Source organism: Meleagris gallopavo, chromosome 1, assembly GCF_905368555.1.
Source record: "Meleagris gallopavo chromosome 1, MGAL_WU_HG_1.1, whole genome shotgun sequence".
In the NCBI taxonomy this organism is placed as follows: domain Eukaryota; kingdom Metazoa; phylum Chordata; class Aves; order Galliformes; family Phasianidae; genus Meleagris; species Meleagris gallopavo.
The window spans coordinates 113330478-113349465 of record NC_139404.1 but is presented as its reverse complement, the minus strand read 5'-3'; the positions used below and the strand labels follow the sequence as shown (position 1 = coordinate 113349465).

The following is an 18988-nucleotide window of genomic DNA, read 5'->3' as shown; positions in this document are numbered from 1 at the left end:
ACTTGCATCTGTGCTTGAACCATCAACAGACTTACAGATGCCTTCCTAGCTATAATTGCTACCTGAGGAACCACTGCAGCCACAGCTAGAGCTCGTCTTAAGAACTACAAAGCTATCTCAACAGCAGCTGTAGTTCTACACGGACAAAAACAATTCCTTTCAGTTCTGACATCTAACCGTTCTGACCAACTCATTTACCTACTCACAGGGTATAGTTTTGAGCATGAGATATCCAGCCCTTCTCATGTAAGAAACTGTCCAGCCAGTTTCTTAGGCTGCAGATAATATTTTTAATAATATTATTTTTAAAATATAGCTACAACCAATAAGGCTAAAATGGCTACTGCCATTTAGCTATAGGAGCTATATAATATATATATTGTACAATTACAACATACATAAATACAAGCAAATATTCACTAAATGCTTACACTAATTTCTCAGATTAGTTTTTGTTTGTTTGTTTCTTTGTTTTTTATGAAGCGGCTTTCTTCTAGTAAACATCAGTATTATCTGTTTCTCATTTAAACAGGTTTTTATGTCAGTAGCAAGCCTGCTTCAGAAGAAAATGCTGCTAAAGTGATATATATATATATATATATCACTTATATATATATATACTTATATATATATATATACTTATATATATACTTATATATATATACTTATATATATATATTATATATATAGACCTCATTTAAAAAAAGGTGTGAAAAATTTTTTTTAGTCATCAATGATTTAAGTAGCTTCCATTATGCAAGATCGCCTGAACTTATTGTATATTTAACGAAATAACTTTTTTGGCTTTGCTAATAAACTCTAATTAAAGCATCTTAAAAACTAACACAGTTTTAGTTTCAGTTATAAGCTATAAAACTTAATCCAAGATACTAAACTGATTAAAACAACTTTAATTTTTATGTATCTTATCCAGTGTACAATTACATAACCCCCTTTTACAACTACAAAGGAAGTCATTTTTATCTGAGGAGTACTCTGATTTTATAGATTGCATATTGAATGATCCACGATTTGGTGACAAGCTCCAAAAATTGCTTTTAGTAAGGAATTGCTATCTACACAAAACACTGCAAGACTATGAAATGTAATCAAAAATGTGATCAAGAATCTAATAAAAACTTCCTTGACTATAGATACATTTGCTTCAAAGCTGCAGGACAACATTTCTACTTTGAGCCTGCTTCAATAGGATATGCTGTAATTTTCAGACTCAGTTTATGACTCCAACAATATCACTGTATAATTGTGATGCAAAGATAGTACACTGAAATACGGTACGCTTCATTTTAAATGGTTAAAATATATAACCCATCAACTGAAGTTACCTGGCAACTGCTCAGAGAAGAGGAGAATTGTAAGGAGGCAAATGTTATGTGAGACAATTAACTGGCATTCCAAAGACACACGTCTACAAAATATGAGAGAAGAACTGTCATCATTCTTTACCTTTCTAACTGCATCCATGTTATTCTCAAAACTTTTATCGCTGATAATCTCCAACTAAAGCAGGACAATGAATGTTAGTGAATTTTAACAACACACCTAATAACAGAATTTATGTCCTACCTCTTATTGATTGTAGCCCATGTTGCATTAATGTTATCTGTCATCAGTTCTACTTTTCTGGTGTCATCTGCTGAATAATCACGGAGCAGCTTAAGTGCCACATCATTCACAACTTCTATATTCATTTGCCATTGTCGTATTTCTTTTGAAAATTGCTGGAAAAAAAAAAGAATAAACCTAAGATTATTTTAAAAGAATTACACACATACTATGAGATGGGCAAGTTATACCACCAATATAAAAAAATAAAACACGGACTTCCTCAGGAGTGACAGCTAAGGTTAGATTCTTTTTTTTTTTTTTTTTTTAATTATTATTATTATTTTTATTATTACTATTAGGTCTAAGACAGCAGGACTACTGCTAATCTCTGAGGGGATTAAGCATCAGAAATACTGTATGTCAAATAAAACATGGCAGATAAATGTTAGCATGCTGATTGTTCTTTTTTTGGACATTAATATATGAATGCATTATTAATTCTTCTACTTGTGATACTGAAGAACACAGAGATGGAAAATATAATAAAATAATATGCTCCATCAAATTTTCTTCTTTATAATGTGAAATAATACTAAAGGTTTAATAAATAATGCCAATGCTTTCATGTTTATTCCTTTTTAATGTATTGTCTTAATGTATTGTTTATGTAATTAGTGCCATCTACTGGAACAACACAAAATCTGCAGTAAAGCAAAATTCTACTGGAAAGCCTAACAGTATCTTTAGAATGCTAATTTATGATTTTTACTATTAAAAAAGCTTTTTAGATTTTAAGCATTCCTTCCTTTCTTTCTCTCTTCCCTCTCCTGTTCATCTTCTTTCTGCCCTGGTTCCTTCACCTGGGCCAGCTGCTTCACTGCAGCAGCAAGCCAGGAAATCTGGAATAAACTTTCAGTCAGAAACCAGATTTTGTGTATTTTCACTGTTAGCCTTTTACCTCGGAGAAAATTTCCATATAAATGCACTGAAGCCAGGTATTCAATCCATAATGTTTAACAAACAAAATGAAAGAGAAAAGAGAATCAATGCTCTACTTGTACTTTTGTACTAGGCAAAAACTATAACTAAGCAATCAACGGGACAGTGTAAATGAAAGGAGATGGCTGAATTTGCCAATAGAAGCACTAAGTTGAATGTAAACACTAGAGTCTATCTACCCCCAAAACCACAAACAGTAACACTTGACTCTCTTTATTGGTGTGCTTTAATAATCAAAGTTAGGAAATCTTTACAAAGAACAACTGTTATTTCATGTACAAAGTTGTACTCCTCATAAAATACTGTTTGGGTTCTGATAATGAATTCTCCACACAAAGCTCAAGTTAAACATGCAGTCTTTGATTAAACAGTCCGAACACTAAATAAAAAATAGTACTTTCTGAACATTTTGCATACACATTCTTTCATCTCAGAAAGTCTCTAGGTTGATTTTGGTTAAGATTGGGACTGAAACTGATATCACCTTTGAAAAGCATATAGCGGCAGTTCTGAGTTTTATTATTATAATTTTTTCCCCTTTGAAGCCCTTGCCTGTTAAAAGGTGCTTCACCATCTTTAGGTCCCATCCAGAACGTGAAACTGAAAACATCTACTTCCTCTCTTTCTTGTATTATTCCCCCATGTCAGAGCAGAACATTTACTGTGCACCAGATAACCTCAAACACCAAGATAGCAACCTGATTATGTATTTTGAGCAAGAGATTTTGTTTTTATCAATCTGACACTAGGAAGAGCCTACAAACTCTTTGAGAACCACCTAAACATGTTAAATGCAGCTAAGATAAAGCTGGTTAAATAATTTTTGTAACTTATTCTCTCATGTAAAGTATGGAGCTGTAGTCAGGAGCATTGATAAGCATATCAAAAACTACCAGCATTCCTTTGGAAAGGATAAAGGCAGAAGTTGCTTTAGAAATAGTTTTTTAATTCCTTCTCTGACAGAATTATATAAACATGCAATTGTTAATATTTATTTGCACATAATAAAATCTATAAAAACAAAATTAAATAATATTTACAGAAGTTATCATTTCAGGTTAGTGGGTCTTTTAAAGCAAGTATCCATTCCATAGTTACATCTATTAATCTTTATCATACACTACGTTTCTCTCCACCTCATATTATATATGCACACTACTACTTCTTTCTAGCCAGAGGCATTTCATCAGATTGACTGTTCACTGCTTTACAAAGAAAAGATGCCTTAGCATTTTTTTCTGTATTGTAAACTAAGTCAGTAAGTTTTACTTTGAAAATAAGTTTTGTCTAGTTCCATGTAATGTTTACAGCCTTACAAAACATTCTAACCCCAGTTTTACAATAAAAATACAGAAAGTTCCATTACACGGCTATTTCCAAAAGCATTGATTCTCACCATTAACTTCAACACTAATCCATTAACTTCCTGATGTTGCAACACCAGATCATCGCTCAGGAAAGAAAACATGGATATAGAGCTTTGTAACACAAACAATTTGGATTTTCTACTTTACTGGAAATTGGTATGTAATTTTTCACCAACTTTGATGAGCATACACCTTGTTTCAACTCTACTCTTTGTGCACACACCTGAGAACAATGCATTGAGATAAATGTCTCTCCTATCAGACTCTTATTAAATTCTGTCTTACATAACTGTAATGATTTTCTTTTTAATAATTGAATTCATGGCATTCTTGGATATCAAACTAAAAAAGAAAATGGAAAAAAAAAAAAAAAGCATTAGTCCTTAGCAAATTAGCTCTGAGCTAACTTCTATCTCAAAGGAATCATAGTTTTAATTAGCAGCTACACTGTCTGTAGTTCTTTTTCTTTTAAACATCAGTAATGAGTGTGTCAAACTCTATTAAAAACCATCATTGGGAAAATATACTAGTTACAGATTTTAGTTTTATGCTGGAATTGTAAAAAATAAATAATCAAAGGACAGGTGTTGCTGAATTTACTCGTGTATAAAGATGCACTACAGAAAAGCATTAACACAAACACTGACTCAGAGTTCACCTACAGCAGAGAACTTGTGCACTGACTACACTGTCTCTAGGCAGACCTATAATGTCCAACAAAAACCAGAACACTTGGTGACTACTTTCTCACATTAAATTGTGAAGTGATACAAAGCTGAGAAAATGAATGTTCTGAAGAATTCATTTAAGATTCACACTGACATCTCTATTTCTCTCAATAGAAATTAATAAAATGACAGCTTTGTTTTCATCAGAACAGCAAGCCAAAACACAGCGTATTTACTCTACTTATTCAGGGGACATCAAAATATATATGTTTGGCACGGAAGCCTGGAAAGCACTTATTCTGAGGACTTGATATATTTCTGGGTCCTTCAGTTTTGATATTGGTAGATAGAAGAAATATAAAGCTGTTAAATTCAAGTAAGATTTCAGTTTTGCTTAGAACTCATGACCCCTTATCTTGAGCATGAACACAACAGCTAATGCTGTCACATTTGAGAAGCTTTCATGAGGGAATTGACACAATAGGAATTACTGGCAGACAAAGATAATTCCTCTATGAGGACTTGTGAAAAGAAAAAAAGGAGATTCTCTAAGACAGAGGTGAATACTTTTCAGACTTGTGGGAGAAAATCAAACAAAGAACATATGCCTGGAACAGTAGAGCCTGCGGATGTTCATATCATCATGAGGGCAAAGCAAATTAAGTTAAGACTAGCCATGACCCTGACCACCTTTAACAGCTACATTATAATTATAGTCTAATATCTGGAACTGGACACAGTGTGTAATATTGAATTCACACTGGGACAGGAATGGCATAAGGTACTGATATCCTAAATGCTGCTTCTCTTTTACAGAAGAAGTAAAAAGAATTCACAGAATGCCCTTTCAAAAACCCTGTTCATGCAGAGATACATTCTATGAATAGTATACGAGTACACTTTCTCTACCAAGAGATGGAGAAGAAAAACAGCATCTTTTTTACTCTGCTTCACTAAGCTTTTAAAAAAAACTCCATGATTTTTCATAAGGCATACACACTTAAATGACCCTCTTCTAAATCTCATATATGCTTGTTAAGAAAAAGTACACAAGAAATTAATCTCTAAAATAACATTTTCAATCATTTAGTTGTGTAATTCGTGTTTAAGACGTAAGGCACTCAAGATACAGCAAGATGTAAGACAGTTTGCAGAAAACAGCTGTTTTTTTTAATAATTGTGTTTCTGTTGAGGTTGGACATTGACTTTTTCAAAGCTTTTTTTTTTCCCCCCCCCCTTCTCTTTTTTTTCTTAAACAAAAAACTGGGCAGCATCTCTCCTGAAGGACAGTGAGTTCTCTGTGCTGAATGACAGTAGTACACATAATCTCTAATTCTTTCCTATACATTACTGAGGAATTGTTGCTGTTCTTCACCATAACCCAACCATCACAAGCAATGATCTGTATGGTATAATCTTAAAGAAGAAAACCACTTCCCAGTCCAAAAGCAAAATGATGATGAAAGCTTTAATGTTTCCTCCAGGCAAAGAAACAAGAAAAAAATAGCTGATTTTGTATCTACTTCTAAATATCAGAAATGTAATGAGAAACTGATGATTGAGATAGCTGAATACCAACCATGGAATTATACACACAGCAGCAAAACCAGGTGATGTGGACCTCACTCCACTATCCTTCACAGTGGTATAACAGCATTAAAGGAATCAGGCAAATAAGACTGATCAAGTCCACAAACTTTAGCTAAATGCCTGAGTGCTAGGAGTTAAAATAATAAAAATAATACCAGATCAGAAGAGGAGAAATATCAGAAAATATTTGTGTAACTATTCTCCCGAATAACTGAAAGGTAATGTTCCATTAACATGAAGGCAGAACCCAGGTTAAAAGGCTATTCAACTGATTGGTTTCAATCTTGTTTTTCCCCAAGCAGAAAATGAGATATTATAAATCTGAAACAGCTGTTCTCAAAATTTATTCATGAGAAATTTCACCAAAGTATGACTATTTCGTTAACAAGAAACTTTAAACCTGATGAAACAGTTAGAGTTTATCTGCATTGCTTGAGGTATAGTTCAGCTAATTAAGTTAACCGAGGTTCACATTTTAACACTAAAATGTGACAATATATTTACCAAAGGCATAAAATTAGCTATTTCAGATTATTTGTAATTAATAACCTGCCAAGGTTGAATTTAGTGAGATTATCTTGTTGCAAATCAAAAAACACGTGATTTTAAAATAGCTTGTTGTAGTTTTTCCTTTTCTTTTAATACCTCCAGGCAACGTACACAACTTCTCTATCAATGCAGACAGAAATACCAATATTACAGGGTCTCCAGTCTGCAGTTCCAGGGCCTCAGATAAGGCTAGTGTACAAAACAGATGATAAATACTTCTGCTGGAGAAGAAGAGATTTTTTTCTGCAATCAGCTATTTCCTATGACTTACTAGAACCACTTTCATTCAAGAAGAATGTGACATACACTTGAAAATTAATTTCTTAATAAATTTTTGTTGAAAATGGGAAGGGATGAAGGCCATAGTGGTGAGGCCAGTCTCTTTTCAGTGGTATGTGGAGACAGGACGAGGGGAAACGGACATAAGCTGCAGCACAGGAAGTTTTGCACGAATGTGCGTAAGAACTTCTTCACGGTGAGGGTGACGGAGCACTGGAACAGGCTGCCCAGGGAGGTTGTGGAGTCTCCTTCTCTGGAGATATTCAAGTCTCGCCTGGACGCCTACCTGTGCGACCTGGTGTAGGGAACCTGCTTTGGCAGGGGGGTTGGTCTCGATGATCTCTGGAGGTCCCTTCCAACCCCTACAATTCTGTGATTCTGTGATTCTGTGACTTATCTTAGAGGTGCAGTGTTTAATATTTAGAGGACATTTGCTTTAACAATCTAACTAATGCAAGCAGAAGTATTTTCAATCATCTATCAACATTTTGATTATTTATCTTAAATTCCTATTTCTTAGTACTGACCTTAAGCTCAGTGTTCTGCTTTTTCAGAGCTTCCACAGTATAGGAAATTTCTTTCCATGACTCAAGCTTTGCTTTCGCTTGTTCAAGAACCTGTTCAGCTTCTTGTTTAGCTTCCAGCCACTGTGTTGAATCCTTTAGCATCTCATGAAGCTGTTGTATTCGGCTTTGGAGGTATCCGTGCACATCATCCCACTGGCTCTGTATTTTTTCAACTGGTGAGACATAAAGAATAAACAAAAGTTGAGTAACTTAAAAGCCTTTTCTTTTTTCTTTTTAAAATGGAGTAAATATTTCTAGAAGTTACCACATTGGAGAGCTCTTGTACTTTTCAGCTGTATCTGCAACTAAGCTCAGTTTAAAAAGAAGAGCAGATAAGCTGTTGTAGAGCATACTGAATGATACTATGGTAAGTATTCTGTGTTTTGATGCATATGAAGACAGAAATGCCTGGCTCATGACTCAAACAGCATTAAGAAACACAATCACGTTTGAGAAGTAAGAACAGCAATCATCTTTAATTCTTACCAAACGAACTCAAGGCTTAATAATTTTGAAGAGCAAGTCCTTTAGGGACTCCAGTAATTTTGTTTAAAGATTTGTGCAAGATATAATTAATGGTTACACTTTCCTAATTCATTAAGGCAAATGTTAGCAGACTGCAAGGGTTGTCTAAAACACTATTTTAAAGAAATGTGATTGTGGTGAACACAATAATCACTAGTAGCATAGTAAATCTGCTAGGTAAAGCATGAGGAGACCCAGTCTTCCAACAAGACAAAATGTGACCAAAAAAAAAAAAAAAAGCACAAATGCTTTGTTCTATAGGAAGAAATAGTTCCTTTTTAAAAACTACATAAATTTCCTGAGTTTAGTCAGTATTAACTACTTTTCTTTAAGACTGCTTCACTACACAAAAAATTCATAGATCTTTTAGGGAAGGGAACAGAGATTCCTAGAATACTTGAAAGCAAATGAAATCATTGAGCCAACACAGCATCATAGATCCAACAATGCATCTCACATTGCACAGCTGATTCCAGAGTGGTGGAAGCTAAAGACTAAAGGGATGAGAAATGCTTCAGCAGGGAAAGCAGACCTCCACCTATTGGTGTTCTTCATTTCTTCTGGAAGAAGGAATAAAGATCTCTGCAGGGACTCAGCTTATGTTCAGGGAAAGAGAAGAGAAATGATCAGTATCCCCTACTCAAACCTGGGGAAAAAGCCTGTGAGTAAGCACGTGGCAGCATGTTCAGACCAAAGGAAATGCAAAACAAAATGAAGAAACAGAATGGGAAAAATGAAGCACAATCAGAACACACCAAGAATAGCCTGGATGGGGATGGGGATTTTTGCTATAAGCTTTAGCTTATATCTTAAACAACAAAGAAATTGGTCTAAAGGAACACCTTCGAAATGTTCTCGAACTGCTTAAATAAAATCTCAATGTCATGGCTAGAGCATGTGACTCCAGGGCTGTGCTGAACATCTAGGGGGAAAAGAATGCCTCAGTTTCACAGGCATACAGCCAACAATTTCTTTCAGATAATTACTCCAGCTCCTTCCCCATTACACACTGAGACTTGCAGTATGTCAACTTGTGATTCCTGACAACATGGAGATTTTGATCAACAGAGCACAAAAAATTATAATAGCTTGCTTATTGCAGTTGTTCATGAGAGAACTACAAAAATCATGTTTATTTTTGCTTCATTGTTAGTTTTGTTCCATTTTTTTATTTAAGAGTTAGATGAAAATTGTTGCAGAACTCCCTCAAAAGAAAACTGGGTGTACAACTATATTAATTCATTAAAACAGCCACTTTAAATAAGAAATGCTTGTGTTTCTTGTCAACACAAAATCAAAACATTTCTAGGTGGATATAATGTCCCATGAGATATGTATCCAAGTAACATACATGAGATTTGTATCCAGGTAACATATATCAGCTGTCTTTTTTTAGGGACCATAATTCTCTCAGCAAGTCTGAGTTTTTCATCATGCACAATGGTCCTGAGATTCCATCATGAACAATTCTTCCACTCATAAGGGGAGTAAGGCTGTGTTATGAAAAATGTATTCAGGACATCTCAGGAGCCGATTTACACAAATGATTGAATAAACTTGCTCCAACTCTCATTTCCAAAACGCATCTCCTTGTGAATCACTTGGGTTATCTCCCTCAAAAAGGGAGAAAAAATCTGATAAGGATATTTAACACAGTGGGTTTTATATACATACATACATATATATATAAAAAATATTGTATATTATATATATACACATATAATTAAATATAATCTTATGTAAAACAGTTTTATAAAGCAAAGTAATTTTGCTTTATTAGATATTTGAAAAAAATAATTCAGGAATTTACTAGGTAATCTGAACAAAATCAAACTATAACTTCCTTTTCTTGAACCAGTGAATGACTAAAACATTTAACAAAGTATTGCAATTGGCAATAAACACACCATAACATCCACAGAGTTAATCTGGTCATTCTGAGCTAGATTATACCAAATAGTGAAGTACTACAGAAGACCAAATGTGCAGAGATAATTTATTAGAGAAAGGTCTATGACACCATTCTTTAATTTACTGTAACATGAAAATCCCTTCCCTTCACTATTTTAAGTTCATATCTACTAAATGACACTGTCAGTGGAATGCAGACCGTCAGTTGTTTTTTGAGTAATTTAAAAAAAAAACAAAACAACAACCCTAAAGCTGAAAATATTATCATTCTCTTCCAAAATGTACTGAAAGCCTCTGATTTGAATCACTGTCTATTCAGGATACATATATATTGCTCCTGTATATACTCTCTCGTGGGATTTTTTACACAGAAGGAAATAGCAATTGCAGATTTACACCAAATGAAAAACTTCAGAAAACATAGTCTGAGTATATGTTGTCTTAGAACTGATCCCAGCAACTTTCAAACAGCTCACCATCAGCCAGACTTACAGACTGCAGATGAAAAGGATCATAGAAATGCTATTCAAAAGGTTGCTGGAGCTGTTATGCAAGGGAATTGGAAATTATGAAATTCTTTGTCTGACTGGATGCTGACAGGAATAAGTTGATGAAAAAGAAAATATTTAAGAGTATTTTGTTTTGTTTTAATGTTCAGTTATCTGGAACCATGGTAACAACCCTAGAAATAAGAAACAGAGTTCCAAAAACAGAAACATAAAAGAACTGAAGGCATGTGACACTGTTGCTCCAGAAAAGAATTTGCTCAAATCTCAGAGAAATAAAGAAAATAATTTGATCATTACTACCTACCCTAAGTTTAACATTTTCAATACATAATATTCAATAAATGTCCAAAAATTATGTAAAACAAAAACATTCCAACAGACAAAAGGCTACTGCAAAGATTAGAAAATATTCTGAAACCTAAATAAGAAGATTCAATCATAGAATCATAGAATGGCCTGGGTGTTGAAAAGGACCACAACGATCATCTAGTTTTACCCTCCAGCCACAGGCAGGGTAACCAACCACCAGACCAGGCTGCCCAGAGCCACATCCAGCCTGGCCTTGGATGCTCTAGGGATGGGGTGTCCACAACCTCCTTGGACAATCTGTTCCAGTGTGTCACTACCCTCTGTGTGAAAAACTTCCTCCTAATATCTAACCTAAACCTCCTTTGTCTCAGTTTAAAACCATCTCCCCTTGTCCTATCACTATCCACCCTCATAAAACAGCAGTTCCCCATCCTGTTTATATGCTCCCATCAAGTACTGGAAGGCCGCAATGAGGTCTCCCCGGAGCCGCCTTCTCCAAGCTGAACAAGCTCAATTCCTTCAATCTTTCCTCATAGGAGAGGTGCTCCAGCCCTCTGATCATCTTAGTGGGCCTCCTCTGGACCCATTCCAAGAGCTCTGCATCTTTCTTGTACTGGGGGCCCCAGGTCTGGACCCAGTACTCCAGATGGAGCCACACAAAAGCTGAGCAAAGGGGAGACAATCACCTCCCTCTCCCTGCTGGACACCCCTTTTCTGATTGAGCCCAGGATACCATTTGCTTTCTGAGCTGCAAGCGCACACTGCTGGCTCATGTCCAGCTTCTCGTCTACCAGGACCCCCAAGTCCTTCTCCACAGGGCTGCTCTCAAGGGGTTCTTTACCCAGTCTGTATAAACACTTGGGATTGCCCTGGCCCAAGAAAAAAACTTTGCACTTGGCCTTGTTGAACCTCATTAGGTTCACATGGGCCTACTTCTCCAGCTTGTCTAGGTCCCTCTGGATGGCTTTCTTTCCTTCCAATGTATTGACTGCACTGCTCAACTTGGTGTCATCCACAAACTTGCTGAGGGTGCACTTGATGCCATTGTCTATGCCATTGATAATCTGGCTAAAATGTAAGATTTGGCCAGAAAGAGTAATGTAATTGTTCTTATTCTAGCTTATATCACAGACGAATACTACTGAGCTCAGACAATGATTTTTATATTATATAATAGGGATCATTGCACCCACATACTCTGATGACTACACAATGACAACATCCAGATAGATAGAAACAATCTGGTTCCACGTGCACTATTAAAATCACTGAAGTACAAGGACTTGAAATTATTAGTAACTATGTCAAAAGACTGTTTTTCTGAGGTCTAAAGTGCATCAGTTTATATTATGCATGATACTTAAAAGCTGTCTTCAACATTTCAAATTTTAAATCTCTTTTTTAGAATAGCACATCTTTGTATCCACATTTCTTCCTCTTTATTTATTAAATTAATTTAGGAAACAGCACAGTATTGTTATTGTAAGAGTCAGTATTCAAAACTGTCTCAAGAGGATTCTTAATTATTCAGCATAGCATTTCTTTACCAACCAATCTGCAAAGGGACAATCTGAAAAATAAAAGACAGCATTTTGTTCACAGACTTAAGGAAATAATTTAAATCTGTTTTATCAATTTATGTTGCCATTATTTGAATTTATAAACAAAATATATTTCACAACTAACAAATTTAAACTGAGTATCAAAATGAAAAAATACATGCAACAAGCAGAAATATATGCCATTATTTAAAATGACTACAAAATCCAATACTCCCATTAGTCTTTTATAGTTAATAAATGAATGGTATAGCTATTTTTATAGCTGCCAACATTAGTACACTCAGTAGAACACACAGTAGTACTCTCAGTATGCTTACATAAGTCTGGCAAACATCTTGCTAATAAACTGTCCAAGATAATATGTTATACAAATTAAATCTTGGGGGACCTTTTCCACATCAGGTTATTTCATACTTTTCCTAAACACAGTGCTCCAGCTGAAGTCCTCATTTTACTTAATTCAGTTTTGCACTTGCTTACAAGAAAAGTGTCCCAGCATGGCTCGCTTCAGCTGTATCCAGTTCAACATTAAAGTCCCCCAGATGAATAAGTAATTTCAAGGCAGTTATTATTTTTTTCATCAGTACTGTTAACTAGCTATTCAACAGTGACTACATCACTAAGGTGGGCAAAAGACATTTTGCTGAACTGTCAATGTCTTAGTAAAGCCATTAGAAGTAAGAATAAAGCAAAAAAAAAAAAAAAAAAAAAGCATTTAAAGCAACCATTTCACAATCTGGATCCATGATATGATCAATGATAGGACCAATGGAAGAAAAAAAAAACGACCTTGGTTAAGGCGGCTACTGACTTAAGATTCAATTTTGTATATTTACAAAATTTTGTTACACTTTTTTTTAGTAAAATAGATATAGCAGAGAAACAACAAACAAAAATAAATTGTGCTTTCTCTGGTAAGAGTTTCTAGTATTGATAAGACAACTATAAATCTGTTCCCTGAGAGTTTACTATGTTGTTTTTCATACAATAGCAAAAGAAACAACAGAAAAGGAACGTGAGAAGAAGTCAATCACCGGATAAATAACATTCATGTACAGAACATTATATTTAGCCTATGCAAAGATGAAAAAAGGAAATCTTTCCAAACCAGTTAGAGTTAGATAAGTAAATGAAATCCAGAATGGACTCCAATAAAGGGAACAATTAAAAAGAATTTACAAATAGAAAACTTCTGTTTTCTTTGACCAACATATAATTCTAAACTGCACTCATTTTGATCTGTAGGAGAGTGATTTTCAAAAACATTGTTGTCAATATATTGACATTTTCCTATAGAAGTAATATTTTCATTGTATCTTCATGCATTTAAAGGCTGGCAGGAGTAATATGGTTATGCAATCCTGCAGAATGCAATCGTAGGGTAGTAGAATCATGGACAGTTATAATTCATGCTACCAAAAGAAACTACTGACGCACTTTAGCTGAAAAATGAAAATCTTTTCATATGCATCTATGAGTGTTTCAATTTACTTATACCTTGCAACGATTATGTTGAAGACACACTCAGCTTGAAATCTAGCCAATTCTGGAAAATGATTTTTGAATAGTTCTATCTTTTTTTATATTTCCTGAATTTTATTTTTTTCCACTCTCCTTTGTAGGAATAGGAAAGACTCCATAAACTGAGAGAAAAAGGAGTATCTGAGATCTTCATTCTGAGGGGATTGAGCAGCCTTACAGAATGGGCTGTCACTGTTGAACAGAATGAAAATGAGAGGAAGAAAAAAGTTTACATTCTTTACAAACTGTAATAACTTTGGTTGTCTGTGTAAGTATAGCAGGTTAGAAAAGTGGAAGTGGTGGATGAAGTCGTGCTGCATCAACAAAATGTTCCTACAGAACTGCTTGAAGCCCTGCATTATCTACATGGTTATATGTCCACAAGCACAACATATTACATGACACTGCATGGACGAGGCAGCATCAGAAGAGAGCAAGACATGGTATAAGGAGCTATATTTATATATAATTAAATTCAATTATAATTATATATTTATATATAATTATATATATATATATATAATTGAAACTATAACATTAGGAAGTGTCAAAAACATAAAACAAACAAACAAACAAACAACGAACTGTAGGTGTTTGGGCAGTACGTGCTAAGAACTGCCCACACCCAAGACTGATATTGCTTATCCAGGAAGAATACTACTTCAAAGTCATCTGTACAAGTAATTTTTAGATGATATGCTATCCAAAAAATCACTTATACATCTTCCCAGAGTTTATATATTTTCCAAAGTGGCTTTCAAAGACAAATGTACACTTTAGGCATCTTCTTTGTATCTAAAATAATCCACCAGGTTGGATTTATTTCTACTTGAGTTGCAGCCCCAGAATACACTTTTCTTTGAATTTCCAGATACTGGATTTTGAATTTCATCTTATTTCTTACGCGTTGAATGGATCTACCCTTTTTTGTCACTTAAAGTTTAGTCTATTTGAAACTTTTGCAGATGTATAAACCAACATTTTTCCAATCTTAAAAATTGTTTGTATTCTTAGAATTGTAGAATGATCTAGGTAGCAAAAGACACTCAAGATCAAGGACAATCATCAACCTGACATTCAGGACAAAGTTCAACCATCAATGATTGAGTATTATCATTAAACCATGTAACTTAGTCACATCTCTCTTAAATGAGAATGGGGACTCCATCATTTCCCTGGGCAGACAGTTCCAGTGCTTGATCACAATCTCTGTAAAGAAATTCTTCAAAATTTCCAAGTTAAACCTCTCATGGCATAACTTAAGGCTATTTCCTTGCATCCTATCACTTGTCACCTGAGAAAAGAGATCAAAACCATCTTCTCTGCAATCTCTTTTCAGGCAGTTGTAAAGCACAATGAGGTCTCCCCTCACCCTCCTCTTCCCCAGATTAAAAAAATCCAGTTCCCTCAGTGACACCTCGCAACTCCTGTTTTCTAGTCCCTTGAACTTCCTTTGTCACCCTTCTCTGAACACACCTAAACAATTCAATGTCCTTGTAATAACCAGCCCAAAACCGAACACAGTGTTTGAGGTGTGGTCTCACTACTGCTGTTTACCGGAAGACAATTCCGTCCCCAGTTCTGCTGGCTATGCTATTTCTTATACAGACCAGGATGCTGTTGGCCTTCTTGACTACCTGAGCGTACTGGCTGTCAACACATGCTCCCAAATCCTTTTTGTCCGTGCAGCATCCTGGTCTCTCTGCCTCAAAACCATATCACTGCACAGAACTGTTATGATCCAGGTGTAGCAACGGGCATTTAGCCTAATGAACCACTTTGCCCACATCCCCCTGCAGAACTTTCAAGCAGAACAGCAATTCTGTCTAACCTGGTATTGTCTGCAAAACTACTGGATGATCCAGATCACTGACAAAAATGTTAAACAGAACTGCCCAAGTACTGAGCCACGGGGAATTCCACTTTTCAAACATGATTTAAGGTTTTTCTTAACTTTTTTCTAAGTAAATAAACTATCATTCCTTTTTATTTAGAAGCATTTAAAGATCTCCATTTGTCAATTATTTCTTGTTTGAAAGCACTCTACCTACTCTTCTGCTGTCTTCCAGAACATCAGATGTCCAATCTGAGTTGCTGTCCTCAAGGAGATATTACTTTAATAAAGTCTATCATACAATATCCCTACACAAAACAATATTGGCTCTGTTCTTATGAACAATTGTGACCGTTAGAGCGACTGGCCTAACGAGAGTATTTTGATGGTAGATGCAGAGTCCAACCAGGATAATTTAAAAACATTTCTTTTTTAAATGCTGAAGTAGTGAAGGAGTCACAGGAACAGTTGTAACACCTACCAACTTGCTGCCTTAAGCTATCATAATGGAGTGGAACTAGATAGGGAGGAGTATACAGTAGAGAACAGTTGGAGCCAGCCTATTCAGATAGCAATTTAAACTTCATCTGTCCTTAACTCTTCTTGTAAGGAGGTATTGCCTATAACTTCTTTTCAGATACTTATAAAAATCTTCCTTCTTAAATGCTGGCCTTAAAAAAATTATCGCAACACCTAGCTAAATATGAAAAAAAACCACTAACCGTGTAAAACATTTTATGTATCTCTCAGTTGGTCAGTTATGTGATGAGAGAATTTAGCCAATAAACCAAAAATTAATGATGGATTGGGAACTTAGACTTTCTAGTTTATTTTGAAGTCTTTCATTTATTCCATCAAGATCCCAGACGTTGCTTTTATGCACCATAAATCTATTAAAGTATTTGTAGAAAGATTAGGTAAGGTAATGTGTAATGCCAGATTAAAAACAAACAAAAAACCCTATGGCTTCCAAAAAAAAGTCAGGCATAATAAAAAGTATGCATACAAATTAAATTGCATAATGAACAAGTAAATGAGTAATATGTCAGAAAAAGGAAAGAATTGAGCTAGACCTCTCTGCTTCTGTGCAATATTCTAGTTTCTAAACACAGATAAAAAAACGGTCTTACAAGGGAAACCATGCAGAAGCACTCAGTCTTCTTTTTGGAGTGATGAAGAACAATGGGAATGTACCTGAAAGACCTCCCAGGGCATGAAAGTTCTGGGAGAAAAAATGTTAACTTCTTTTGTTTTCCTGAGGCTAAGAAAGATGAGCAAAATGCAGGTTTTTTTTTTTTTTAAAAAAAAAGCATATTAACACATATTCATAATCTTATTTTCTTGTTTGATAATTTTGGAGTACAATTATTTCCAGCTATTGTAAGTCAACAGTTCACCTTCGCTTCATTTAACTAGGGTAAGCCTACTTTTCTTTTATCTAAAAATCACTTCTGGTAACAAGGCTGTTTCCATATGATCAAACTAATGAAGGTCACCCTGTTCTTTTGGAAGTGTCAAATCAAACAGAATGAACTGAAAACTGTCAAGTGGTTTTCACTAAGCACCAACTGAATAATTTTTCAGCACTGTCAAGCATGCTTTATACCTTGCTATATGGAGTGGGAGTTAGAAACCAGATGAAGCTGGTAGCTTCGTCTAAAGAAATGGGTATCTTATAACAAGAAGTAATCAACTTCTATGGATGAGTAGTGAGAAGGACAAGCAGGAACTTATTATTTGGAAAATGCATTCTTCAGAATGCGTTCACTGGATTGTCAAGTTCTGAAATTATTTATGTATACAACAGTTATCACCTTTCACATGCAAGTTTTCATAACTTTTTTTTCCACTAAATGAAAAAGGGAACAGATCATCGTGTTCATGAAGTGGAGGATCATTTACTTACCACTTTTAAAATGTTACACAATCTGCAGAATTCTGTGTGAGAAATAAACAATCTATCTCAAGAGAAGTAAGATTCATCAAGATTTAGTATGAAATAGTAACAAACCTAAATGTAGCTTTGCAAGAAACCTAAAGAAAAAACAACAAAAAAAATGCATACACATATATATATTTAAGTATTTACTAAGGTAGATTAAGGAATGATTAAGGGCTCTTCACTGCCATCAGGCCCTAAATAGAGCTGGAATTTATGAAGAAATGGAGTGCCCCAGGGGACTGGAGTCCCCTGACCAGTTTGGTCCCACCACTCAGGCAGAATGCAGAATCTGCTGCAACACCAGCAGTAGGGTGCATGTGGACAAACCACCAGGAGATAATTACTATTTTTCTGCACAGGTTCAAGTATTTGGTTGATAGAAAAATATAACTTTTTAGTAACATTGTGCTAACTGAAAACCAGATGGCTCCCATGTTAGAGTGATTTCATTATTTTTCAGAATGTATGTTTCATTTTATTTCCTTTGCTGTATGCAGAAAATAGCATCTGTATGACTGAACTCCCATCTAATCACGTCTGATGTTTTAGCTACTTTCTTAAAGCTTCCTCATGCAATTATGAAGATTCACATCAGATTTAAAAATAATATTTAGAATGATGGAAGGTACCACAAACAGAAGCTACAGGATTATGACTAATATGATTAACTATATGAGTGAATATATAAGTAATCTAGTCACTACAGTTTTAAATTTATATGAAAGTTTTCAAAGAATTGAATAAATCACTGCTATCTGTCCTAAGAATGTAATTATTAATTAGGTGTTTTAGTATTTATCTTTTTATTTATCTTAGTATTCATCTTTTTATCTATTTAAGTATCTGTTGATATTGTTTCTAGGCATTTCATTATTAAAGATACTGGCCAGAAAATAATTTACAACTATTAATCAAATATCTATTCATACATTATAACATTTGTAATAACCACTCTACCTACAAAATATTAAGAAACATATTCAGGAGAAATATAACTTATCTGTGACTGCATTTAGAAATGGGACATTAAATTAATTAAATGATATTTTACTTTCTCTGAACATAAACAGAGACGCTAATAGCATTATTAAAGTGCATTGGCTTTCATATATCATAGTTTTCATATACTTTTGTGCTTATTCATGCAAAAACATATTGGTCTGTATAGTAGTTTAAGTCTAGAAATGAGTGAAATTCAATACTTACCTAATTAACTATATAGGCAATGAATTTAAGAATTCGTGGTATTATATAACTTTGTGATGCCACCGTACATTCATATTTAGAT

The 18988-nt window shown here is 34.6% G+C and overlaps 1 protein-coding gene across 15 annotated transcripts in view; it reads right to left on the bottom strand.

The window, feature by feature from the left end:
- Nucleotides 1–18988, bottom strand: part of DMD (dystrophin) — a 1154126-nt gene that overhangs the window by 263127 nt on the left and 872011 nt on the right. For all 15 annotated transcript variants that reach the window (XM_085210257.1, XM_085210277.1, XM_085210286.1 and 12 more), the window contains 2 exons: nt 7549–7760; nt 1588–1742 (listed from right to left, as the gene is read on the bottom strand). In XM_085210257.1, coding sequence (XP_085066383.1) covers nt 1588–1742; nt 7549–7760 — 367 coding nt within the window. The remainder of the gene's footprint in view (nt 1–1587; nt 1743–7548; nt 7761–18988) is intronic.